Source organism: Dermacentor variabilis, chromosome 4 (assembly GCF_050947875.1).
Source record: "Dermacentor variabilis isolate Ectoservices chromosome 4, ASM5094787v1, whole genome shotgun sequence".
In the NCBI taxonomy this organism is placed as follows: Eukaryota; Metazoa; Arthropoda; class Arachnida; order Ixodida; family Ixodidae; genus Dermacentor; species Dermacentor variabilis.
Genome location: NC_134571.1, coordinates 58,839,656 through 58,866,632, shown reverse-complemented (window position 1 = coordinate 58,866,632; position 26,977 = coordinate 58,839,656). Strand labels below are relative to the sequence as shown.

The 26,977-nt window shown below is 45.6% G+C and overlaps 2 protein-coding genes across 2 annotated transcripts; both read right to left on the bottom strand.

The window, feature by feature from the left end:
• Positions 1 to 1,718: 1,718 nt before the first annotated feature.
• Atox1 (Antioxidant 1 copper chaperone) lies at positions 1,719 to 5,316 on the bottom strand. Its single transcript, XM_075689204.1, has 4 exons — positions 5,158 to 5,316; positions 2,874 to 2,903; positions 2,236 to 2,311; positions 1,719 to 2,125 (listed from the first exon to the last, which is right to left on the bottom strand). The coding sequence occupies exons 1-4, from the start codon at positions 5,299 to 5,301 to the stop codon at positions 1,989 to 1,991; spliced, it is 387 nt and encodes a 128-aa protein (XP_075545319.1). The 5' UTR covers positions 5,302 to 5,316; the 3' UTR covers positions 1,719 to 1,988.
• A 3,867-nt stretch (positions 5,317 to 9,183) lies between these two features.
• Positions 9,184 to 22,209, bottom strand: LOC142579214 (acid ceramidase-like). The gene is made up of 13 exons (XM_075689203.1): positions 21,968 to 22,209; positions 20,006 to 20,046; positions 18,548 to 18,632; positions 15,917 to 16,000; positions 15,710 to 15,788; positions 15,535 to 15,609; positions 13,697 to 13,742; positions 13,445 to 13,589; positions 13,175 to 13,229; positions 12,491 to 12,657; positions 11,216 to 11,389; positions 10,374 to 10,430; positions 9,184 to 9,429 (listed from the first exon to the last, which is right to left on the bottom strand). The coding sequence occupies exons 1-13, from the start codon at positions 22,043 to 22,045 to the stop codon at positions 9,340 to 9,342; spliced, it is 1,176 nt and encodes a 391-aa protein (XP_075545318.1). The 5' UTR covers positions 22,046 to 22,209; the 3' UTR covers positions 9,184 to 9,339.
• Between the last annotated feature and the right edge of the window lie 4,768 nt (positions 22,210 to 26,977).

The window sequence follows — 26,977 nt, the reverse complement described above, 5'->3', positions numbered from 1 at the left end:
GTGTGCTGATTTAAATAGGTAGGTATTAGGTACTTAAGTCGTCTAGCTTAACGAGTGACTGTACTGTTAAGTCTTCTAGCCTTTATTATTATTATTATTATTATTATTATTATTATTATTATTATTATTATTATTATTTATTCAGGGAACAATACTTTCAAGTCTTCGACTTCTAAGAAAGGAAAAAAGGAAAGAAAAGAAAATGGTGCTTTGCGCGCCGTAGTGAGGGACTCCGGCTTATTAATTTTCACCCTGAAATATCCTGCAAAACTGAAACGCTTAAAATGTCATTTTTCTTCCCCCGAACCATGAGCCAGTCGAACAAGTTACCATCCGACGTCGCAAAGATTCTCTCAAACGGGGTATTTTCAAGTAAGCCCACCGAAGAGAGAGAGAGAGTGTGTGTGTGTGTGTCCCGGGCACATGTTTTGTTTTACCTGCGTTATTTATTGGTTCTTTGTTTGCTCCCCCCGCCCCTTTGTAATGCCTACGGGGGCTGCTAGTATTGTTATAAATAAACAAATCATCAGCATCATCATCATCGCTGTTCACTCATGTTATATGATGGTTCGTTTGGCTGATGCCGCTGCTTCGTGGAAGATGAGCACTGGCCGACGCGTGCTTTTGTACGTGACGCGACTGAACAGTGTCACGTTTGGTAGGCCTCCTACGTAGACATGGTCGATGACATGGCCTCCTCTCGATGCGAACCATTATCAACAGTATACTCCAGCGGCGCCTGCGTATGGCGCGGCCGTGCGGGCCCTATCTTGAAACCAATCTACGATGGGGACAGTGTGTGCCGAGTGATGATAGCTTCGCGTCGCCGTTTAGTTCGCGAACTAAGGTCAATTCGCTCGCTGCTGCGGGCGCTGTCTTGAAAGCGATCTCGTCTTAAGTGACGGGCGGATCGACGGGTTTCCTCGTTGGGTAGGCATAGAAATGCTTATGCATTTAAATAATGGAGCTATGCAGGCCACGTAATGCCTAAGGCAGATATCAGGTGAGCCATCAGAGTTGCAGAATGGGTGCCAAGGGAAGCGCATTCGAGGACGGCAGAAAATTAGGTGAGGTGATGAAATTAGGAAATTTGCAGGTGGAAGTTGGAGTAAGCTAGCGCAAGACATAGGTAACTGGAGATCGCTGGTATTCGTGCTAAAAGCGGACTTGAAGATAGGCTGCTGCTTATGACATGAAGTCGAGCAAGGTTTGAGTACGGGCTAGTTGGTATTCCACGGTTCAATGGAATACCAACTAGACCGTACTCTAAGTTATATACGTTTGTTTCTCAAAATAAAAATAAACTGGAAGTCAGCGCTTGTCCACGTCGTTCTTTTTTGTCCTCCGTCTATGTATGCGCTGTAAGTGACGATTGAACCGTGCAGTCGAGACCTATATATATATATATATATATATATATATATATATATATATATATATATATATATATATATATATATATATATATATAGTATTCGGCTGTACAGGAAATTTTCGCGGCTGCTACGAAATGCATGCATGGTCACTGGTGCGACGATTCTACTGAGGTCCTCTAAAACATCGTTATCAATGCAAAATTTCACAATGTACTCGAAGTATCCACGCTAGTGAACGCGTCAGTATCACGAATACAAGCTTCCCGTGTGTATGTCTTGTGCCGTATACGAAATGGTCGGTGCGAAAGCGACATATTTACACAGTAATAAGGACAAGCGAAATGTACAGGTACGTTTATTTCTTAAAACATCTACAAGCGAGAGGAAGTTAACATAAAGCGAGATAATTAGTCGAAACACAAATCGATACACCGAAAACAGGCCATAGCAGCTTACGAACTGGGTAGGTAATCAAAAGCTCACTGGTTTACACATTATGAGAGTAAGACAAACGCTCGCAAACAGTTGACAAAGGCTCTGGTCAACACATGGCAACGGCTGTCAGTCGCTTCGCTGCAACTCGACAGCGCACCACTGCCGCCGTGGAACCGCCTACTTCTTCACACCAACGTACGAGCAAGTCTTGCCAGCTTTCTTTAGAACTTCAAGCAGCTGTTCACAACTCAAGGTTGAATCGACAAAGACCCGCTGCGCCTTCAAGTCGATGTCAACCTTGTTTACGCCTTGGTCTGCGGAAATCAAAGCAAGATCAAGAGTTACTCACTTCCGTTTTCCTCACAAATGGAGCATCGTTTCCCCTCCTCTACCCCCACCCCGATTTTTTTCCCCTTCATTTTACCTGCTAGCTTTCCGAGAACCCGCTGCACGGCACCAGAACAACCCTCGCAGGTCATTTCCACGTGAAATTCGTGCACCTGCGCGCGGGGCAAAAAAAGAGAGAGGTTGCGACGCGTTCCAGATGCAGCGGAATTTGGAAATTCCGCGAGCAAGCGCCGCGAGCAAATTATTCTCATACAATGTTCGTGGCTCATCCGAACAGCATGCCATTTGATGCAAACGACAGAGCGACTGCAGCGGCAGTCTCTGCAGTTACGTACATAGCGGCGAGTGTACAGTTACGCGATACACATTCCACGGGTCAACGCCTCAGTATCCCTACGCAGGAATGCGATGTGCCAACTACGCTCACTCGTGGCTACAGCGCACGTAAATAAAACTACGCTTGGAGTTGAAACGCTAGGTAACTCCTGATACAGTTACGTAAAAAAAAAAAAAACCCACACACACACACACACACACACACACTTATATCCATCCTTGGAGACGCGAATTCCTAAAGGCCAGCGGTTGCAGTAAAACATGCATGCAGACACGTTTATAAGCCAGCACGTATGGCCACCTACGGCAGTTATAACTACGTAATATGCGCACATCGCGTGTAGGAATGTAACATTTGATCGATGGAAATGCGCGTACCTGAGATGCCATCTTCTGTGACCGAAGCAGCTGACAATCCGGCCGGTACAGCGAAGACACGGAGAGAAGCGACGATTTGAAGAGAAAAGAAAACAAAAAAGACGCTCTTTCACTGTTGCCAGCGCAATATCAGAACTACGTCAAGCACAGCTCGTAGCGTTAGCTCGGGTGTTGCTAAATACGTGTAAAAGAAGAATTCGTTTTCCTCAACAACCACTGCACCAAATTTGACGAGGTTTGTTGCATTTAAAAGAAAAACTTAAAATTTAGTGACTGTTTGTTTTAAATTTTCGTTTAAAGTCTTCGATTTTTTACAAAATATTGACAAAAAGCAAAAATTTTTAGAAAACGAAACTATTAGGTTTACAACTCTTTAATTCAGCAATAAAAAAACGATATCAAAGCTCTGTGAAATGCATCTAATAGTATATCTAAAGCGGACAAAATTGATATGTTACACATGAATGTGAAAAAATTTAGTAATATGCAAATACACATTTTGCAGAACCTTTGTACACAACGTAACAAATTCATGTAAGATAAAAATTTGCATATAAAATTTATCCGCTTCGAATGATCTAATGGATGCCGTTTACAGAACCACAATATCTGTTCTTGATGCAGAGCTATTAATTTGTAAACTTCGTGCTTCTATCTTTCCCGAACTTTCGAATTTCTAAAAATTCCTTTAACAAAATTCAGGCCACAAACTGAAATTTCGCTTCCAACAGTCACTAGAATTTACCTTTCGGTCTCAAATGCGATAAATTTCGTTAAAATCGGTCCAGAGGTTATCTCATTAAAACGTTTCTGCGTTTTACATGTATGAATGGGCGGCATCGGAGTTGGGTCCGAGCCACGGTGGCACGAGCTGAAGCTTTCTCGGAGGTTCCTATCTAAATACGTTTAGATAGAAAATTTTAAATACGTTTAGAAGTTTAGAAGAAATATGTTTAAATACGTTTAGAAGTCATTTTTCTCGGCAACCACAGCTCCAAATCTGACCAGTTCCAAAGTTACTATTGAGAGCGAAGTTTCGAATTAGGCCGTCAATCCTTTAATAAGTATTGTTCAGAATCGCACATTTTCAGAAAGCGACACTATCAAGTTTACAACTTTGAAGCTTGGTAATGAAATATGACATCACAATTCTGTAAATTGCATCAAATATTCCCTCTAAAGCTGGAAAATTTGACCTATTATACACGGCTCTCAAATACACCACTAATATGTGAATAGGACTTTTGGGAAACCCTTGCAAACCCTTGCCATCGTAAGATATAAAATGATACATCAAATTTGTCCGCTTTTGATGCTCTAGCGGATGCAGTTTACAGAACTGTGATATCTGTTCATTATGGAAAGCTACGAATTTATAAACTTCGCGCTTCTATTTTATTTCAGACTTGCCGACTTACGGCAATTATTTACGGCAATATCCAGGCCATAAATCAAAATTACGCTTCAAGCTTTCTCTCTCAACTGCAAAAAAATTTGTTAAAATCGGCCAAAGGGCTATTTAGGAGTTTTTACGTGTATTTTAATAGGCGGCATCGGAACTGGGCCCGAGCTAAAGCTTTCTCTTAATTGCCAGCGCATTCACGCCCCTCGGCTTTTAACTCTCAATAGGCATTTTCACAAGAATGCGCGTAAATGACAGACAGGCATCCTGGAATTTGCGCAAGGAAAGTGAGGGCAGATAGAATAACGTATGCACGCAGTGTCCTCCGGCTCGACTGTAGGCTATGGTAGCAGAACTACGATATCAGAACTACAGCAGAATGAGTACTGCGCGGAAAAGAAAGGTTTTAGTGTGGCGTGAAAATTACTGTTTTCATAGCATGGTAATATTAGCAACACCAAGCAATATTAGTGCACCCATTATTTTACATAACATTATCGCAAACTGAATGATCACCTGCGTGAATATTTTAACTCCACTGCTCGAATTACGCGATACAATATACATGCACTCATTCATGTACTACTACACGATTCAATAATCAAGACTTCCTCTCGTGCGCGATAACTAATCCGCTAGCTGCGAAACACCTAAGCGGTAATGAAGTTCATGAAGCTGCAACAGTTCAGTATTATCGTTAAAACAAGAAAAAAATATGTATCATGTGATGCATCAGGCAGACACGGTATATTATGTTCCTGTCAAATCTCAACGGAAATCTATGGCAAATTACTAACTGCGCGTTCTCCGAGTCAATCACATACATTTTGATAAACTGCTTTGACGTTGAAAGGTACAAACTGGTAAGTGAACGGAAATTACCTTTTGGTTCTCCACAAATGAGAAGGGCCTTTGGCGAGTCCCGTGCCCGAATGCAATGGGTGAACGCGCTCTTGCGGAGTGAAAAGGCCGCTGTAAAAGGAGAGGACAGCGAACGCGGCGCCCCTCTGACTGACTCAGCCCCATGCGACTTACTTGCGCAACTCTTCGCAATACAAGCAGACGACATAGGAAGTTACGGCGGCGGGAGCATTCCAGCTTCTTTTCAAAGCGCGATCCGGGCCGCTACGACTCGCACTTGGCAATAACCACGCTTGCTTACATAAACAAGGGCTCTTTTTCCCGCCTCGAAATTTTAATGCGAAGCATTCTTTGCGAACTTCAGGCGTTTAGAAGTTTTGAATATATATATATATATATATATATATATATATATATATATATATATATATATATATATACACACACACACGTCGTGATGCGGTGGTCATTTATTCAGCTGGATATATATCAGTATAGGGACGAAGGTTAGACCCACTGCAACAACGTGTGTCAGCGAACGAAAGACCTGAGAACTGGTCGAATAGATGACAGGAGCCAAAGAAGCTTTTTTTTATTATTATTATTATTATTGTTCTCCTTCAAGTTCCTTCTAATCTCGCAGCACGAGGCAGTACACACATGCTCCGGAACGCGTCATATAGCGGGTGTTTCAGCGAACACTTTAAAAAAAATTCAACAATTGTCTGTGGTAGATAGCACAATTCTAGTCAACGAGAATGAGCTGGTCTACTCGAACAGGCGGACATTACTTGCACAAAAAATTGAAATGCACAATGAACTAATTAACGAAAAATCACTATGTTTTTAATTAGCTTATGGTCCATATTGCAATTTACAAATTCTAGCCGCGGAGTTCGCAAGGCGGATCCACTTGGAACGAATTTTCAAGGCGGCACCAGTTTCGATCATATTAATTCCAGAACTCTGCGAAGAAATGCCTTGGCGTTCCAGTTACTTTGTTAACGAAACGTCGTTTTATGCGTTCAAACACGAAAGTAACTGAGCTCGAGCCAGGTGGCACCAGTAAGAAGACCCTGGCATCTCGGAAGCAGAAAACCGGGTTGCGGTTGCGTCCATTGAAACAGCGAGTGAAAGTTTTACGCGCGCCTCAATTTCCGTGCGCCGGAGCCATCCTCATTCCCTGCAAAGCTCGTACCGGATTTTCACGGCCCTTCTTGTCGTTACCAGGCCGCTTAATCAAATATTGAGGCGTCCTACCTCGATCCTGCGTGACGAACGATCTCACACTTCAAGAGTATTCGCGCAAGTGCAACATGTTTTATTATTCTTTTTTACATGGATCCACACGAGAACTGAATGTTCTCGACTGGCTTATAGTGCAGCAGCATACAAATAGATTACTTTCTAGAACTCGTACAAAGAACAGTTAAGTTTATACGCTCTGATGATTCGATGTTGATATTTGATACCAGAAAAGAGCGCTATGTGTACACATAGCGTCCGAATACGACGATTCTGCGTCGAATACCACTATACATATGGCAGCGTTACCACGGCTTGGCCAAGGCGAGCAGCAGCTGCGCCACACCACTCGTCAGAATGGCTATAAAAGGATCCAGGCTTTAGTTTGTGCAACAGTATCGCCGTCAAGTCACCTGTTTGCGTACTCTAAGTGATACTGCAAGCTGCTGCCAGTGAGCATTTAGTTTCTGCGTTCCTTACTCACCTAGCACTTCCATGCTCTTCGGTCCCATCAACTCGATCGTTCAAAGAAATTATTCAATCGTCGTTACCGCCGTCGTCTTGCTGTTGTCGTCACACACCCGCACAGGCGTTAATTCTAGTTCACTGCACTCGCGTCACACAAACACAAAAACTGGATTTACGCGAACATATTGGTCAACCTGGCAACGCTTAGCCGGATCCCAAACAATGCTGCATAGCGAGCTGCCTGCGAAATGTTTCGCATAAGATCGATTCCCATTGTGCGCGGGATCTGCACTTTTTTTTTTAGTTTTTCCTTTTACCTCAGCTACAGTCGCTTTATTTTCATATCACTTTTGCAGAGTGTAACGAAACGTTGCACATGATGATTGTGTTGGTATAGGTGTGGTGCGTGCGTATGTGTACATATGTTCGTGAGCGCGCATGTAGGGAAGGTTAGAGAGAAAGATTTTTCATGCTCTGATTACATTTAGCAAGACTTGCAGGCCGCAATAGATGCAGTCGCCGGAAATACATAGATAGACGCCTGAGCCAGCACTATTGAAATACACATGAATGTATGCATTGAAATGAAATTCACTCATTTCCGGTTGCACTGATCAGACTCACTTCGTGTCTTAAATAGCTTACAAAATACTGCTGTGTCTGCTCTATGCCCTTATACATGACACGATACACGAGTTGCTACAAGAATGAAAAGACAAGCTAAAATCGTAACGGCCCAATAACGCGGCGGCAGTGTGCCGTGGAGACGCCCCCAATAATGCTATGCGATTTGCGCAATTCTTGTTAAGTCTCCCTAATATTTTGTAATTTTCGCGCTCCACTGGCAAGCGACCTCCTTTTGACTGGCTGCATACTGCAAGGACAGGCACGATACATGGAACAAGTCCCCCCTCCAGTCCCCCCCCCCCACACACACACGCACACACAAACAAACACGCGCGCGCGCGTCCGTATGTCACCTGTACGCCGAAAACTCCTCCGGCACAACCCAATGCGCAAGCGAAAAAAAAAGAAGAGAAAGAGAGGCGTGCGAGGTGGCTGCGCCAGTAGTGACTTCGGTACTTTCCGTCGCAGCCGAGCGCGCGCGCTGCAGTTTCTCTCCGGCTCCGAAATGGGTAGGCCACATGTCACACGTGTTCCTGAGGAGCAGGCAGCTTTCGATCAGCAACGCCGCGAGCAAAACCGGGAACGAGCTCGTCTTCGCCGTGCCTAGGCTGCAGCCCGGGCACAAGAATAGGCTCGTGCAGCCGAGCGCAAGCAGCAACTGCGTACCGAGGACCCGGCAGTACCAAGCCGTCGTTTAATGCACCGTCGTGATTAACCCAGTGATAAACACCGAGGCCGCACGTTTCAGCTTCGCTGGTTAAGCATCTGTGCCGAGTGCTTCGGCGGTGTTTTTCTTTTCCCCAAGCTTGTTCTCTCTCTCGCCCTGTCGAGTATCGTCCTAGAATATAGTGTAATGTGAAGAAGAAGCGGATAAATATTCTGTGGGCCTCCACTTCATGGGGTCCGAGATTAAAGGCAAAGTCATGACAAAGCATCTATGCCCATGTCAAGTAGCCTGAATATTGCATAAATAGCCTCCGATATTTGCGCTAGACCAATTATCTTAGAGGCCATTACCTTCGCACTATATGTAGAAGAAAAGAAGTGCACCGCTCTGGCACTATCTCCCAAGCATGCCAATTTGAATCCGTTTGTGTGTCTGTACTTGCGCCTCTTTCCAATAATTTCAATGGCATAGAAAAAACAGTTGTTGGAAGTATCAATCGCTTTCGTGTGGTCGTGGGCGTACGGTTGGTAAAAAGTTAGGTGCGTTCACAATATCGACGTGCATGTTCATGCCCTCTGCTACACGTCTAAATGTTTTTTCGCGAACATGTGTTATTGTGCGCCCAAATAATTCTAAAGAAACAAAAAAAGCCGTACGTTGCGACGTGCGCACAAGCCACAAATATTTTCGTTCGTAAGAACTCTTTTTAAATAGCTCATCGCTTTGGCTGCACGACACGTTCGATGCGCGATTGGCAGGTTGCGCTCTCTTACGAATAATTATGTCGTGCGAACTGCTTTGCGAGTGCTGGCCCATTCAGGTCCCTGAGAGAGTCTACCAAATGCACCCTATTCTCAGTAAAGCATGTCTTCACTACTGGCCATTTCCTTCCCTACAGTCCCATGACCATGAGACCACATGAGTGAGCAAATTTGGCGCTATATTGGCCCAGAAGCCGTCAGAAGTACAACGCGCCATGGGCTGATTCTATTCTTATTCACATTACCCCACTCCAACGCATCCCCGAAATTCACACAGCGTCAAATATAGACGGCCTTTATTGTTTCAATTATTCTTCTTTTCCAGAAATCACTCACAACGCAACAAGAGTATTTACAGAAACAATGGCGCCGCTTCACTGAGGTCATCAGCGGAAGAACACCGCCAGCCGCCTTCGTGTTTTATCGCACCCGCGGCTACCATGGAGGGCACGGGGGCTTGCAGGACTGAAGGTACGCGTCGAGCTCGCCAGTGGATGGACGCATCAGCGCTGCGTACACGGTCAGCTGAAATGAAATCGGCAGTTTCGCGTCAGCCGTCAGAGCGTCATTCTGACGTTCGAAACAGGAGCACTAGAGATGCAAGGGCCGGGGAACCGAAACGGTTTCTTTCGTTATTGTTGCTGTTTTTCTTGCATAGAGAAAGTGGAAAGGAAAACATTAAATCTTCCACATACAGCCGTATATTTACCATTCTCTGCGGTGACGCATGCGACCCTAAAGCGACGACGTCGACAAGAAAACGGCAGCACAGTTTTCAAGCGTCTTCGCTGCGTTTCCAGTTTCGTTTTGAGAACGTAGCGCAGCTATCTTTCAAACGTAGCGTCATACAGGACGGCCTCTGAGTTTTGGTCCAGGACTGGCGTCTGGGACTCTGCGAATCACGTGGAACCTTCAAGCTGGTGGCAAGGCCTTTGCGCTAATCAGCCGCTTACGCCTATAGCTTCTATAGGCTGCTGCAGGTACCTTCGCCATCTGCCAGTTCTGAATGAAACTGGTCTTCCTTTGGAAACGCTCAGACCAAGCTCCGAAACAGAGTCAAAAGCAAACGCGTTCTAGAACTCGTCTACGTGCAAGCATGTTTGAATGCGGTAGCAGCTGCGATCGATTCTAATGCGAGTGTGTCCAGCGAGAGTGACTCGAGCACCGAGTGAAGTTTTTTTCCCCCACTTATGATATTATCAATCGTTCGTAGAAGAGAACAAGGCGTTCGTTCCATTAATTATCTTCACGTCCTCTGCGTAATTATCGCATGTATTTAAGGATAATCATTTTTATTCCTGGAATAATAAATATAAGTTATTTTTACTGGAGTTTATATTTTTCTCAAATTCTCTGAAATTTCCTGGAAAAAGAAAGCGGAAGAAATAGCGGTTTTCTTTTTCTGTCACTCAAAATTTTCGGTAATTTTGCATTCCAACACAGGACGCGTGCGAAAGCGGCGTTCTTACCATGTTGATAACGGGCTTTGTGCCCAAGACGTCGTAGAGGCCACTGAAGCCAAGGCTCTGCGAAAAAGAACAGGAATTATTCTGAGCGCTATCATGTAAGTGAGCGCTGCTGTGGATATGGCCACTTAGCGACGCCCACGTTAGATGTCATGATCAAGTCATTCCACACAAATACACCCAAGTCTCGTTTTACGCATGCATAGCTACTCACGTGTAGCTACCCAGGAGACAAAACCAGAGCGCACTTTCTAAAGCAACACAGAGGCCGCATGTCGACAGGGGCGAAATGCAGAAAAATCCCGTGTACCGTACATTGGGTGCACGTTAATTAAAGAACCCCAGGTGGTCAAAATTAGTCCAGTGTCCCCCACTATGGCGTGCCTCATAATCTTATCGCGTTTCAGAGACTTAAAACCTCAGAATTTAATTTTTCTAAAGCAGTCTCCCAACGTGTGAGTCACGATTCACCCGCGGTTCTCGCCAGATTCACTTTGGAGCCGGAGAACTGTTCCGAGAGGCTCTTCTCTGCTGAACACCTCCTGTCATTGTGTACGTACACGCTTGTGTGTAGCATCGGATATAACATACACGTGTAGCATCGAGAAAAGCTAGGTGGTTCAGGTGGTGCGTAAAGGGGTGGGCGGGCTTCCGACGTGGTATACGTTATATATTTTTCGAGCGTCGCAGGGCACCATTATACTACTATACAGAATAAATACAGTTGCCACAGAATGTCTTCATTCCTTCTCTTTTTTTTTTTCCAGCACGTTCTGCTCACGGCCTGTCCGCCGGATGCCCCCCAGACACCGTGCGTGCGTCGTATACGCATGCCCGCCACATACCTGTTGCGTCAGGTTCCTCATGCAGTGCATCCCGGGTGCGCGCCGGTCGTCGTACGACGGCGGTTGCTCCCAGTGGTCGTAGTTGGTCTGCAGGACGAACCACTTGTCCGCTGCGTCCGACAGCGTGTACACGTCCGCTTGGTCGCTGTTCCTGTCCCGCGTGATGATGGCACCCTGTCCGGAATGTGCGCGCGCATGAGCACAGACACTTGCCCGAAAGGCGACCAGTCCTGTTTCCTTTTTCTTTCTTTTTTTTTTTTGCGAAGGATAGTAACGGCTTGTGCGCTCTGGGATGTGACGACACGATCGAGGGTATATCGACAACTTACACATTTCAAAGGGAGACGGCAGGCGTTCGACGCAGCCAGCCAGCGCGATCGCCCTTTTCGAAAGCTTTTTTTTTTTTTTTTATAGTAACGCCGGCCTCCTAGATGGCTTCACAGTCAGGGAATGCAAGTTTTGTGCTGTCTACGGAGTTGCATGGTCGGGTGGTATGGCGCGCGCCGCCGCACTGAAGGCCATGGACTGTCGCGAGCGCGTCTTGCAAGCCTTAAGCCTCACATGTTCGTATAAAAGTTCAAAAATTACGTGTGTAATGTTGCTCTTCGTTGTCCAAAGTAGTTTTTATTCTGTTATTAAGCGAGGAATGAAGCGCGACAGGTCACGGCCTCAGCGGCTACGTTTAAAAAATGGGCGCAGTTTTAAATCCATTGCGTTTATTCAGCGAAGTTGGTGAGCCACAAGAAAAGCTAGGGGATTTGCGCAATGGGCCCCGGAACAAATCAGCAGAAGCCCAAAATTCCTGGAGCTCAGGCCTCTCCTGATTAGGCTTTCTCGGTGTCTGCAACGTCCCAAAGCGACGGATAGCTGCAGCATGCATGTATAGTGGTGCCGAAGCTTCATTGCCACTGGGGGAGCCATATGCACTTCAGTTGCAATCATAACTGCCAAGATCACTTTTGTCAAAACAATGAGACAGAAGAAACAGATACTTTTGTCCAATGCAGCGTTGCGTGCAATGTGCACATTACAGTGGGTTCGCTTGTCAATGGCCCCTGACATTCGTTAATGCGGGGCAAAATGTGAAAAATGAATTAAAAGAAAATAGGGCTGACCTATGGGCGTCTGACAGTAGGAACTCACTTTTTTTTTCAGATCTGTACGCTTCAGTGGTCATCTATAAAGATGCGGAACAGCGCTGCCGCGCACTCCACTCGGAGCCTGTCAACAGGCACATTCGAAACGCACCAGGGCGTTCGACCATGGTCCACTTACCTCACCCGGTCTGGTGCCTCCTAGAATGAAGTAGACGGGGGCAATCAGCTTGGAAGTGGAAAGCATCGTCTTGGCCGTGTCGTAGCTGGTCTCGTTCTCCATCAGCTGTCTGGTGAGGAAGCCTACCCAATGCTGACTATGGTCACCGAGGACCCATTCCAGCAATCCTGCAAAGCACGCCCACACGCGCTTTCTTATACGCTATATGTACGCGCCATGGTTGTCAGCTGCACGTCACCTACGCAATCCGCCTACACCCGCTATGGTATACGTATAGATTGGGGATAAACAGTCGTCCAACTGTGCACCTAGACTAACGGCGCTAGACTGGTAAGCCGGGGCTCACTGATTCAGTCAATTTGAGAAAATGATGTTTCGCGATCCATGTATACATAAAACGCCACTTCGTAAAAGCCGCGTTCGTGGTAGGAGAGCTCGAGATCTTTGAATGGTGGACCGGCAAGCTCTTTAGAACTCTCACAATTTCTTACACGTTCTTAGGATCAGACTTTTGCACAGATTATTTTGGCGCAAGAAGTATCCTCACGTAACCGCATAAACAAATCATTGAGCGACAATGTTCACGGCAGCCTTACCATTCACGTCAGGCTCAAAACGAAGCAACAGCTTTCAGAGTATAGGAAGCTAGCTCTGACATATATTGCGGCAGTAAGCGAAACTCACCAATAAATCCCCCATTCAACTGGAACCGTTCGTTGACTGTCATCGAAAACGCCCCCTGCAAACGTGCAATAAGAGGACATGTAGGCTATAGTATTTAACTCGTGGACGCCGTAAGCGTCAGTAAAAGTCGGATAAGTTACACTTAGAGTAATGTTTGTTGCAATAAATAAAACGTAACGCTAATGGTGAATCATGGCAAGCGAAAAAAAAGTAACATTTAAGTTATTCGGCTTGTAAATTGCAGTGGCAAGGCAGCTGCAAGCTCTGTACCTGCTTCACGCCGGTCAAGATACCCAAGTATCCCGCGAAGCTGACGGCTTTGAACACCGTCTTTTGAGACCTCTGGAAATCTAGCTTAATGACCGTCGGCCTCAACACTTCCGTCATGGCCCACGTGTGGTTTTGTGAGTCCCATCTGCAAAAGCAAGGGCGAGAACATTTACTTCTCTTGAGAGTAACTGACGTGAAGAGCTTAAGAGCATCCCATGCGAACATTTTTCTGTCCAAAAATAAGGTACTTGCCCAAGAAATAGTCCGAAATCCATATTTCGTGCATGGTATATCTCACCTAGCAGAGAGGAACAAACGTCTCAGAAGATTGCTTACAGGCGTGCTTTTTTGAAATAAAAACATACGCAACAAAAGAAATGTTCCTTCATCGCTTATTCAACATCGACGTTCGGTTTGTCACAACACAGAGGCACACGTTACCATTTGCGTCAAGAGGGATGCGCTCATTGGTTAGAAGGACACCCGCACTAAATCGTACCGACATGAAATTTTTTTGTTTCATAACTTCACTTCTGCGTCGGAAACATATGGAGCACTAGGAACAAATGAAGTGAAAAAAAAATGAAGGAGAAACTTCTGTTCTTGTGTCTCCATCGCGCCCAAACCGCAGCAAAGCTGACGTCGTTGGGACGTCACGAATTTTTACAGCGAAGCTGTTTACCTCTAGCCCCTGTATGCAACCTCCGCATGGGTTCCCATATGGGGCACCATGGCCGGCTTATGTCCGTATAGGTGACAGGAACGTGTGCGCCGATCCCTGAGATAGTGAAATACCGGGCCGTTCATGGGAGAGGGGGGGGGGGGGGTTGGTACCCTGACCGGCTTACCGCGTGGACGGGCACGCGTGGGCCGATCTCTGAACTAGTGAAATACCGGGCCGACCCGCGGCGGAGGTGAAGCAGACTTCAAGCACTCCGCTAACTTGGAAAAATAAGTTTAATACCTCGGGTCCAAATAGAACCACTCAAATTCGACGTTCCGTTGTAAGAGAAACAATATATATATATATATATATATATATATATATTCAAGAAAAGGAAATAGGCATGGGCAGGACATGTAATGAGGAGGGAAGATAACCGATGGTCACTAAGGGTTACGGACTGGATTCCAAGGGAAGGGAAGCGTAGCAGGGGGCGGCAGAAAGTTAGGTGGGCGGATGAGATTAAGAAGTTTGCAGGGACAACATGGCCACAAGTAGTACTTGAGCGGGGTAGTTGGAGAAGTATGGGAGAGGCCTTTGCCCAGCAGTGGGCGTAACCAGGCTGATGATATATATATATATATATATATATATATATATATATATATATATATATATATATATATATATATATATATATAAGAAAATGCGCTTACTGTAGCAAGTTGACCTTCATGCGCTTTATTCGTTTTAAATACTGTCTGACGAATAATGAGAGGGGGAAAGAGAGTGGCGACGGTGCCTGTGCCCGTTGCCTCTTCTGTGGTTACAACGTACGTCACGCGCTTCGGAAGTGCCGGCGCCGCTGCAGCAGCGGTTGCGGCAGATGCATGGCAGGTGCGGTGACCGCGGCGGCGCTTGTATCGGCGTAGTGCGGTACCGTGTTTTTTAAGGCATGATTTCATAATGCATGCAGCCCATGTATGCAGTATAACAAGCTTCGCTGATATTCCGTTGCCCAGTAGGACATCTTTTCTTATGTTTAGTGCTATAAATTTTATTGCATTAGCTATCCCAGCCAAGCGCTCGATGACAGAGAATAATGCGGTCGTGAAGTGCGAAAATTCAAAAGCTGCGATGCGGAAACATTTCAGTGGCCTTTTGGCGTCCTTCTTGCGCTCATCCTTTCTGGACGACCAACTTCTGTCTACAGTGAGCGTATAACCATTTGTAATATGTGTAATCCATCACTCATGTTCAACTCGTTAGTCATATCTATAAAGTTCCTTTGGATATCAAACCAACATATTATGGTGCGCTAGCGACAAAAAAGCAAAAAGAAAGAAACACACTGTTGGCGTTTACTGTCAGTTTACAAGTCCAGAACGGCAGATTTCAGGGATATATTTAGCAAAGTCGAACTCACCATTCGCATCTTGAGCAACAATGGAAGTACATACAGTGAAGAATTCGTAGAACACGTTGTACAGAACAACTTCGCCTTTAAAAAAATCAGTAAAGCAGTTGTTAGTGGATTTCTCAAGCTAAGAACATCGTGGTGCTACAAAAGATGGTATCACGAACATCAACACCATGCTTACCTAAGGGCAAACCTGTTATTTCTGAAAGTGACTTCATCTCTTCAGTGAATTGCCAGGGCAAAGTGCTGAGAAGCCTTGGCTGAGCAGAAAAAAAAAAAGAAGGAACGAGTTGAACACGTACTTTATACGTGGCCTTTGTTCTGAGTCCTCTAAGCGCCCAGTTTGTGGTTCGTTTAGCCGTATTCATAGAAAAAGGTTTTGCGATACCATAACCGAGTCAATCAGCTTCAGAACTCTTTCGCCCAGGATGTCCACAGTCAAATTCTTCAGAGCTTCGTGCATCTTGTAGACCTGAAATCGTATCACATGTAATTAAAGATTAAGTTACAGGGTTAAACGTTTCAAACCATGCAACTCACTAATAGAATTGCCATAGTTGGGTGCTCTGAAATAATAACTTACGCTATTCCATACGCACTATACTCCACGCGACGGAGTTAAAGAAAATCAACGCAATATCATCAGAAAGGCACATAAGCAGGCGATGTGCCTGCCGACGAGTACGTCCGCTGAATGCCTGCTACAACTAGCAGTGCATAATACAGCCGAGGAGCTGATCGAGGCACATTTATCCAGCCAGCGAACAAAGTTGGCGTTTACGGAAACGGGGAGGTCCGTCCTCTTACGCCTGGGGCTCTCTGCCCCGCTAAGCCACCCGCCGACTCGGACTTACCCTTTGCCATCCGGAGCAACATCACCGTACCTGCCCTCGCAACATGCACCCAGTGCACCACGCATAGCAATGAGAGGCCCGGGCCATACACAAGCAATACGGCAGTCAACCCTCTACCGCCTATACATGCATGCGGGCCTTACCCCAGACCAGTAGCCACAACAGCCACGATGTTCCAACAAGGAACGTCGAAGCATCATTTCACTCCCCCGAAACAATCCCCTCCAAGCCGAGGAGGCAGCCATAGCCCTCGCGATGTCCCAAACAGAGGTTGAAGTCAGTGAGCGACTCTCAAAAGGCGTGTCGCAGCTTCGCTAGTGGTAGAATTCGTGCCGGTACGCTCAAAATTATGAATCAAAATCCGCTAATGAGATCATCCATGATCATCTGGGCGCCAGCTCAACCGTGCATTCCGGGGAACGAGGTTACCAACCACGTGGCTCGAGATTTGAGCCACCGAGCCAACTTCGAGGCATCCGAACCCTAGCGCATGCACCCTTGTAATCTCGTACCAGAACATAAAAAGAAGTTCAAAAGTAAGGATGATGTAAAGAAAGAATGTAGTGTTAAACATCCGCGCAAGAACCAATTTGTTGATTGCGCGAAGAACGTTGTTTTCCAGATTCCTATGACCTGCGGCCATGTGTATGTAGGGCAGAGTGCGAGATGCATTAACACGAGGTTAAGGGAGCACTTGTCTAGTCTGAAAGGTCGCCCTAGTACGCATTTGGCAATGCATTGCCAAGAACATGATTGCTCACCTTGTCTTAGTAGCACAGTCATATTGTATAGGCATAGGAATCAAACCGCTAGGGAAATTGTGGAAGCACACTGGATTGAAACACAAAAAGAAAAATGCATCAGCCATCCTTCTGTTTCATTGTTGGATAAAGAAAATTCGCTTCTATTATCACATCTTTAACGCATTTTATTGTAAGTGGTTGTTTTATGCACCTTGCTGTTTTTATGTTGACCAGGTGGCTTTTGTCCAAGTCTTTTTATCACAAGTGTTATATGTACTATTGACATGCTCTCTTGACTTGATCGCGCAGATCTGTGGGTATTTAAGCAGGTGATTCTTCAAAAATAAAACCAGTTGTTAGAAAGCGCTCGTCCTTTTGTTGTCCCTATTCTTCGTCCCTGTTTGTTTGCGCACAAAAAGTTTTAAGATGAATCTGTTCCAACTAGGCCTACTCGCAGTTATGCTTCGATTAAAAGCTCGAATAGCTTTACCGTGACATTGACGGCCACTTTCGAATTCTGCGACACCGTAACCCGATTGTTGTTATTGTTGTTCTTGTTGTCGTTGTTGTTGAATAAAAGCAGGTCGTGGTGCAACTTTAACGATCACCGAGCGCACAAAAAAGGATATGGAATTCCCATATCGAGCTGTTGCGTTGCTTATTTAGTGAATCCTTCAAAAGACGGTTTACGCGCAACCGAACACCTGCAGGCACAACCACAGGGGATAACGTAGTCACCGATTAACCCTCATGCACAAGTCAGTGGCCCGAGGAAATGTGGAAATCTGAGTTCCGCACTGCACAGTTCTCGCACACGTAACTAATACTCTTACCCTCAAGACTAAACAAAAAAAAATTATTCTACGCAAAAGCGAGCTCACACTACACCTGCGATGACGGAAGCCGTAGTTGAAAGTATGTGTGCATACGTTCTAGCCATCTGATGTGAATCGAATTATCTGACAAGAGAATTTGATAGCAATGGCGATTGAACATTATTCCATGCAGTCTTGGTGTTTTCATGTTTTACTGACCAAAGAGAGTCGACCTAAAACTTAATTTGTCGGCATCAACGATTTGTCGTGGGACGAACCAGCACCAAGGATACAAAAATGTTTACGCTGCAGATTCAGGCGCTGGCGCTTTTCAAGCGACGTTACACGGCAGAGCTGTGAGAAACTAAGGAAATGTATTCAACTGCTCTTTTCAGAGCGCTTTGACATACAGCGCTGCCAAGGTTGTGCAATTCAAATTTAAAGCTCTATTACGTAGGCGGGTCGAAAAGCGGCAGTCGCGCTTCGTTATCACCAATGGAGTCCCTGTACGCTCGCAGTGAAGCACCACGGCCTTCGAAGCGCCACTGAAGAACTCTGAAACGTCCATACCCCAATATCACAAAAGTGAATGGTTTCCGAAGGTTACCTCTGCTTCTTTGGCTTTGGCGACTTCGACCCATCGTTCGCGCGGTGGCAAGTCCAGGTTTATGACGAAGGACGGCACGACAGAGCTGCAATGGACAGATAATATATAGCTTAGCGTGCCAGTGCGCGGACTCGAGCACAGTATGCTTGCACGTTGGTTGACACATCGCTTATTGATGGAGAGAGAGAGAGAAGGAAAAAGATAATCGTAGGCCGACCAGCGATGTGGCATGAGCGTGCCAAAGTTTCCTGGAAAACGCTTCAATGTGCTAAGCTTTGATATGTGCCCAGAAATTTACATTCTCGCATCCATCGCTGCCCCTTCAGCCGACGGTTCGGTTCCCTCACAACGCCGTATTTAGCACCACAGTGTTCTTCTTCTTTTCTATTAGATGCGTACAAAAGTTAATTACGTCACCACAGGCGGATGTAACCTGCAAGAAAGGCCAAAGCAACCCATTTACTAAGTAAACAGATTGCGACTTCCTATTTACCCGCTTTACGCCATGTTTATATTGAGCAGTTGAAGGGAATAAAACCGCGCGAGTGCGCTCATGCGCTGTCGTATTGCAGCGCTCTCTCAACCGCGCGTCGAGCCTATCGCTCATCAGGGACGATGGCGCACCCTTTCCGCGCGCCACCGTCGAAGATGCTGACCACGGTGACGCTGACGCACTGTGACGCCGATGCCTAGGGCCGCCGCCGCTCGCTTCGCCACGGTCCGTGCGCACAGTTGAGAGCGCTACATGCAATAGCTAGGATAGCGCTCGAACGCAGTCACGTGGCTTTGTTTCATATTTCGCTGGATTTCTTTGAACGCCGAAAAAAAAAAAATCCTCACGCAGCATGCACGTTGCGACAAAAAAATGGATCAGTAGTTTCTGTATCCCCCTCTACAACGTAACGTAACGCACTTGGCCCTAGGTGAACATTAAAATTTTTGCATAATTTATCCTAGTTTAACTAATATAGCGGAATATAAGTATACGCTAAGGAGCACCACATGACGGCAAAATATATGACGCTGGTTTCATTCAGCTGCGGTTAACCACTTTTCCCAAATTCTTGGCTCAAGTTAGGTGAAACTGCTATTCCATACGGCAATATAGCATGTATAAAACTTACGGCTGCTATCGATAGCTTGTGGCATCCGACCCACGTGCACTTGCCGCAGACTTCCCGATCGGATGCCACATGACGTCAGACCGTTTACTTATCTGTTAAAAGTTCATGCGTGCAAATTTTTGTAAAATGGGAACGTATAGTCGCATGTGCAAATAAATGTGAGCGTTTTCGTGTCCCTCCATGCATGCTGCGCCTCGTGCTAACAACACCTCATTCGAGAAAGCGCTACAGATCATTCTTCCTGCTGCAATAAAGGTCGCACTGCTGCTTTGAAACGCTCGTGACATACATATTCGCTATTTTTTTTCAAAGATGGCTAACACTTATCACCTACCTATTTAGTGGTTCCAAACCACGTTCACATTTGATGTTGCGCTGCAACAAACAAAACAAAAAAGTCAGAGGCTGCAGTCAAGTGTACACGAGCTGTGGACATAGTGATCGATTTCCGATATATATCAATTTTAATAAACGCATAAGTTTAATAGAGAAGTCAATGATTCTGACATATAGCGATTACAACATGTTGGCAGCAGCGATGGTGAAAAGGAACTGTTCATTGTACGCAGGTAAAAAAAAGGACCAGTAATTTCTGCTTCAGTAAAAGTTGATGTAACGGTGCTACTTTCCTGCGTAGAGGCCGATTCGAAAACCTAATGTCTGAGTGTTCTGCCCACACACATTTTTCACGAAATAAATCACCTTGGTAGTTATTTCTCTTTTTTTTTTTTGCGTGTGCGAGTATTGCATGCGTACGCGTCCATTGTGCTTTGAAAAAGGTTACTCATTATGCTTCTGCTGTACTTTTACCTGGCTGACTGGCAAGACGGATAAGCAATTTCAGCATTTATGCTGCCCATCGAGTTACGCTGGTGCACTGCGGTGAAGTTCACCAGATCTCCGAAGAGGCAATGTCCAAAATTCATGGACATGTACTGCCTAGCGGCTATGCAGATGTACTTTAGCTGTTCATGATTTGGGGCCCCTTAATTTGAGCTCAGCTGACGACTTCTGAATGTTTGACAAATGAACTGCAATCATTAAAATTTTCTTCGCACGGGTCATGCATGTATGTGGGCGCGCATGCGCAGAAATTGCCGTAGTGACATGAAGTGACGACTTAGCCCGGATAAATGTGCTGGGTCGCTAGCTGTAAAAAAAAGGCTGGCAGCCAAAAAAATAAAGAAGAAAAAGACGAAATATTGAGTCGACAGGCTACTTAACATACAACCGTATTAGTAATCTGTATGTTAATTTACAAGCGCGCGCGTTAAACTGCTGCAGTTCAGGTTTACTAAATACAGGAGACGTGAGAGATACACGAGTTCAATGCAACATAAAACAACAACGCACTCATGCACAAGACAAAAAGAACGAAAAAGAAGGAAAACGCGCGCTTTGCAGGAATTCAGTAGAGGCAACGATGGAGACGTTATCGCGCCGTGTACTCTTTGAACAATAGTCAATGGAATCTGCAGTTTTTTTTTTCTTTCCTCTTCTTTAAGAATCGAGTTCTTATCTATCCTGGCAGGACTCAGTAGAGAAAGCAGTACCGATACTCCCCCTAGTTTTCCTCGCACCAAATCAAGTACACAGCGAGGGCAGGCGCCATCCTGTCCTTCTTGTGCATGTCTTATTTTGCATATGAACGAGATCCCAGCAGGACCACCATATTCGACTCTTCAAATTTTCTGCATGTGCTTATTGTTATACGATAAAGACGGAACTTGTAGCACTGGCCCTTCCGGCTAGTTTCAACACTCTCTTAAGGACTGTGTGCAGGGAGGCTCCTTCGACGACGTTCCTCGCGCGAAACGGTGCTTTCACTTCTCACTTGACTCAATATAACACGCTTAAGTGGGCCCTGTGTTTTCGTCTGGCTTATATGCTAACGATGTAACATGCTTTATCACAGCTGTGCAGCAGAACGTGTGATCGCGAGAGCGACGAAACAGAAGGCCTCCGTCAACCTCACGGTGTACGCAATAGATTTTCGTTAGGCCTAACGCGCATAAGAATACTGGCGTAATCCTACACTGCAAATCATTGTATCACTGTAAATCACGTATGGCTATGATGAACGGTGCAGGATATCATGCAGTGCATCCATCTCGGTTCCCTGAATACATTTCACGCCTCCAATAAAACGAAATGATCCACAGGTGAACCAAAGCAGCGCCTCGCCGTTGGGCTGCGACGTCGCTCCGCGTGCACTTCTCGTTCGTCACAAAACGCGCGAACCCACGGAGCGAGCCAGCGCGGCGCGGCGCATGCGCAGTAGTCGTCGAAGCCTTACCTTGCGTGCCCTGCCGGCATCGTTGGCGCTGGCTAGGCCGAGGACCGCAAGAAAGACGACCAGACGGAGGGGCGCCATATCGCGGTGGACACTGAACGGCTGAGCGAGCGGGGCCGCAACTTGTTCCAGGCCAAGGCTCGCCGTTAATCAGTGCAACCGTTTTGATAAGGTGTGCACGCGCCCGCGGCGTCTCTCGTCTCGATACCGGCTATCACGGTGCCGCTGAAACCGCGTCTGTTTTCACTTGTGCTCGACTGTCAGCGAAACAAAAGCTGGCGCGCGTGTCGTGTTGCTAGCCCGCACGAGCGACGGACGGACGCCTTGGTTGGCGGCCTAATTTAAACCCGCACAACTTCGAACATCCGAGCCGTGCGGCGATGGTTGAGCACTGCCACAATTTTTAACGCGTTGTCTCGTCCAGCGAGCGGTCATCATGTGCATGTCAAGCATTACGTGCATGCCGAGTGAGCTGCGCGTCCTTTCTCGGCTGCGACATGAAACGCTTTCTTGTGAGAGGGTGGCCTATGCATTGCTCGGACTACATCGCCCGGCGTCAGTACGCCATGTTAAGATGCCCAATGACCGTGTTGCGGAGAGCTTTTATACTAAATTCTATGCCGCGATATGCAGCCGTGGGAATTGTACGTAGCCAGGGCTGGGCAAAGATACTTTGGAATTATAACGTGATACGATACAAGATACTCGGACAACAAGTATTTGAGATACAGATAAAAGATACTACCGTAATTACTTACTGTCTCCGATACAATACTTTCCATTTGTACCTTAAGATACTTCGATACATCTACAAATCTCTATAATGTAGCAGCAAACACGTATGCACAGAAATGTTTGCCTGGAAATTTCTTAACTCTGACCAACCTTGTTTCACTTGAATGAAATGTATGTTATAGTAACTCAACATATTTGTCTTGCTCAAAGTATAATATTTTTATTCCGAATAAGTTTATTGGGGTTGCTTTAGCTGCTTAACATGAAAGCTCTATGCTACGCCGTCAGCGGTTTTTGCTCGTCGCTTTTATAACTGATGGGAGTCGCTGCACTGCTTGCCGACCAACTAGCAAGTCGCCATCTAATTACAAGAACGTCAATGAGAAACCTCTGCGCAATGGCGCAAATACTACTGCGGAGTTTTTCCACGTGCCCTCGCTGGAGAGCTCTGGCGGAAAGATTGAAGAATGCCGATGTCTTTGGCGCCTTTGGTTTCATTTAGGTGGCTTAGTGGCAGCAGCAGCAGCTTGAGAAGCGGAGTTCAGCCAATGTTTATAGTTTCGCACGGTGATGTTGCGACAGCCTCAGTATCTTGTATCTTAAGATGCACAATACATTCTTTCGTGTATCGGAAATACAGATACTGATACATGTCTTGCCAGGCGTATCATGATACAGATACAAGACACCCAAATAGTATCTAAGATAGATGCATCTTCGATACTGTCCAGCACTGATTGTAGCTTTGTAGTAGGTTCGTTCTACACAGGATGTCCCAGCTAACTTTATCCAAAGCTTGAAAATATGCGAGTGCCATGTAGCTGGACAGAACCGAGGTATTGTTTGCCGTCTGTTGTAGATATTAAAATTATATTTTTGATTACGTCTATTACATAATTAATTTTAATTATTCAATCAACTTCGCAATTATAGTTATACGAAAAGTGTCAATGAGAAAATTGTAGAGCGACATGAAAAACTCCCGATACAGCTTTCTTTTTCTCAATTATGTGCCACATGAAAGCGTTTTTCCCAGCGTGAAAGAAGCACGCAAATGCACGAAAAATTGCCGCGCGAGTGGCCCCTCGAGGCACTTTGCGTGTATTCGCGGGCTTCTTTCACGCTCGGAAAAACTTCCATGTTGTAGCACGTCTTGAGCAACAGAAAGTTCTATCGGGAGAGTTTCATGTCGCTCTACAATTTTCTCGTCGACGCTTTTAATCTAATTAGAATATTTGAGGTAATTAATTAGGACTAATGTAATTAGGTAGAATGAAAACAAATCTGAGTATGTCCAAGCGACGGCAAACGTTACCTTGGTTCTGTCCAGCTACGTGGCATTAGCATATTTTTAAACTCTGGCTTGAGTTAGCTGGGACACCCTGTATATCGCTAGAATAGCAGCTTGGGCTTGCTGGTTTCTTGATGTGCAATCACGTGACTGCGACACGTGTGGGCAATGGTATAAGAAGCCGTGTTTCTTTCAAATAAACGTTGTTGAAAATCAGCGCTTGTGGTGTCGTCTTCTCGTCTCGTGCCCCATTTACGTTTTGTGCTGTTAACACCAGGACCCTGTATATGTGGTCATATTGATCGAGTTGTACCCGCCTTCGTGGCGTAGTCATGGCGCAGTGGGTTTGGTGTTGCGTTGCTGGACCCCAGAGCGTGGCATCCAATACCGGCCGCAGCGGCTGCATTTCGATGGGGGCGGGAACACACCCACACACATCCGTGTACCATGCACCGAGTGTACGTAACACCCCAGGATGCTTTTTTTTTTTCACTAATCCAGTTGCATGCACAACATGGTATCATAATAGACATGGATAATAAGAACGGGCGCCACCGTGCCCACAATCCGCAGGAAGAGTTCCGTGCGGTTGCTGGTGAACCATGGTTTCCTCCCTCCATGTGGTGAACGCATCTTCAACGTGCATGGATGGATGGATGTTATGAGCGTCCACTTTGGAACGGGGAGGTGGGTTGCGCCACCAAGCTCTTGCTATTATACTGCTTAATGTCCTACCTAGGTTAAACAATTAAAAAAAACGCTATGAACTACCACACCCAAATTTTCTGATCCCCTATTTCGAACTGTGCTTTTGTACGTCTCCGTTTTTTGTCGTTCCCTACTTTCCTTCCACCAATCCTCCAATCGCCTCTTACTAATGCCTATTGCGGACAGGTTTACTTTTCCACTGCTCTCGCTGAACCCAAGGGCTTCAACGAGGCCAGTGGTGCCTAAATCGACCGCTGGGTAGGCGTCTTCACATTCTAATAAAAACATGCTCCATAGTCTCCCCAGCTTTACTGAAGCAATCACATGCTTCTTCTTCCGTCTTATATCACGCTTTATAGGTGCGTGTTCTAAGGCATCCCGATCTCGCGTCGAAAAGTAATGAGCTTCCCTTTGAGTTATCATAAATTGTTTCTTTCCTGATTTCGTTTTTTCCTCTTAAGTAGTTACTCATGGCAGGTTTCTTTTCCATTTCCGCCACCCATGAGATTATTTCAGCCTCTCTGACTTTCCGCTCGACATTCTGTGTTGTTGTGTTGCCCACCCTACAGGCCGCATACTTGCTAGTAAGCTTCCTAGTTCTTTTACTCCACTGTGAATCAATGTTCTTCCTGTACAGATACCTGAACATGATGACGATGATGATATGTGGGGTTTCATGGCGCAAGGGCCACTCATGGCCAAAGAGCGCCAAGCAATGTTTTAATGGAGTCAGTGGTGCAAATAATGATCAATGGCGTCGTGGTTGGCTATAACAATGGAACCTGGCTGTATAGGGGCCTAAAAACAATTGTAAAATAAATATATATTTATTAAAATTGTCACAATGACTTTTCAGATGTACTATGAATTTAAAAGATATGTTCTGATGGAAGGAGGGAATAAAATATGTAAATACCAATAGCACTATTGCCTCAAGAGGCCCTTAAATGCAAGGGCCTGTAGGCACGTGCTCTACAAAATGCTACTATCGCAGCAGCAGCGTCTGGTAAGATGCTGAGCTACGAATCTCTTCGGCCTATAACTTGCAATGAATTAACATCTTGCAGAAAGTTAAAACTAACTTTCTGTGAAAAAATGTGTCAGCACCAAGCAACATTGCAGGATGAAAAGGAATGTTCTGTTGGTAGGCTAGAGGGAAGTGTTTTTTGCTTCCAGTTTCCATTTCTCTACACTCCAGCAAGACAAGGAGGACGGTTAGTGTCTCGCCACATCTACAGCATATGGGAGGTTCGTTACCGGTCAAGAGATAAGAGTGCGTGCCATACGTATGACCTATCCGAAGGCGGCAGAAAATGACCTCGATTCGCCTTATTTTCGTTATCGGTGGCAAGTTTCCTAATTGTGGCTCGATCAAATGGAGTTTATTCGAGGTTTCGGTGTCCCACTTGTGTTGCCAATGCCTTCGAAGTTTTTTGCGAAAGAATGGCTTTAAGTCTGAGGCAGGAATACCTACGGAACAGCTGCCAGCTTTCGTTGCAATGGATGTGGCAATTTCATCTGCAAGTAGTTGCCCTTAATGCCTCCGTGCCCAGGTAACCAACATACTATGAAGTGCTGATTAGATGTATATGCTGTGCACAGGAGCGAATATAGCTCATTGAGTACAGGATTGTTGCGTTTCCGGAGTGACATAAGAGATTTTACGACACTAAGGGAGTCTGTGAATATAATGGCCTTTTGCAATTTTATTTTCTTGATATGTTTAACAGCTGTCAGTACAGCATATGCCTCAGCAGTGAATATGCTTGTTTCTGGGTGCAGGACGTTAGAGTCTGAAAATGATGGACCGACGGCTGCATACGAAACGCCGGCATGCGACTTTGAGGCATCTGTGTAAAATTCCTGGCAAAAGTACTTCGATTGAAGTTCAAGAAAGTGCATTTCAATGTGTACCTGAGGAGCGTTCTTCGTTATTTCAATGAACGAAGTATCACACTCAACGAGCTGCCATTGCCACGGCGGACATAGCGTGACAGGAACCATTAGAGGGTTTTCAAAAAGTGGAACATCCATTTCTTGACTGAGTTTCCGTACACGCAGTGAGAAAGGTTCTCTAACTGCCGGTCAATTATTAAATGGAGTTGCAGATGTCATGTTGTTTATACTTGAGTAAGAGGGATGTTCACGGTTTGCATTTACCTTCAGAAAATACATAAAACTTGAATACGACCTCTGAAGATGAAGCGACCACTTATTAGCTTCAACGTATAGACTCTCCACAGGACTTGTCCTGAAGGCACCGGTCGCCAGGCGGATAC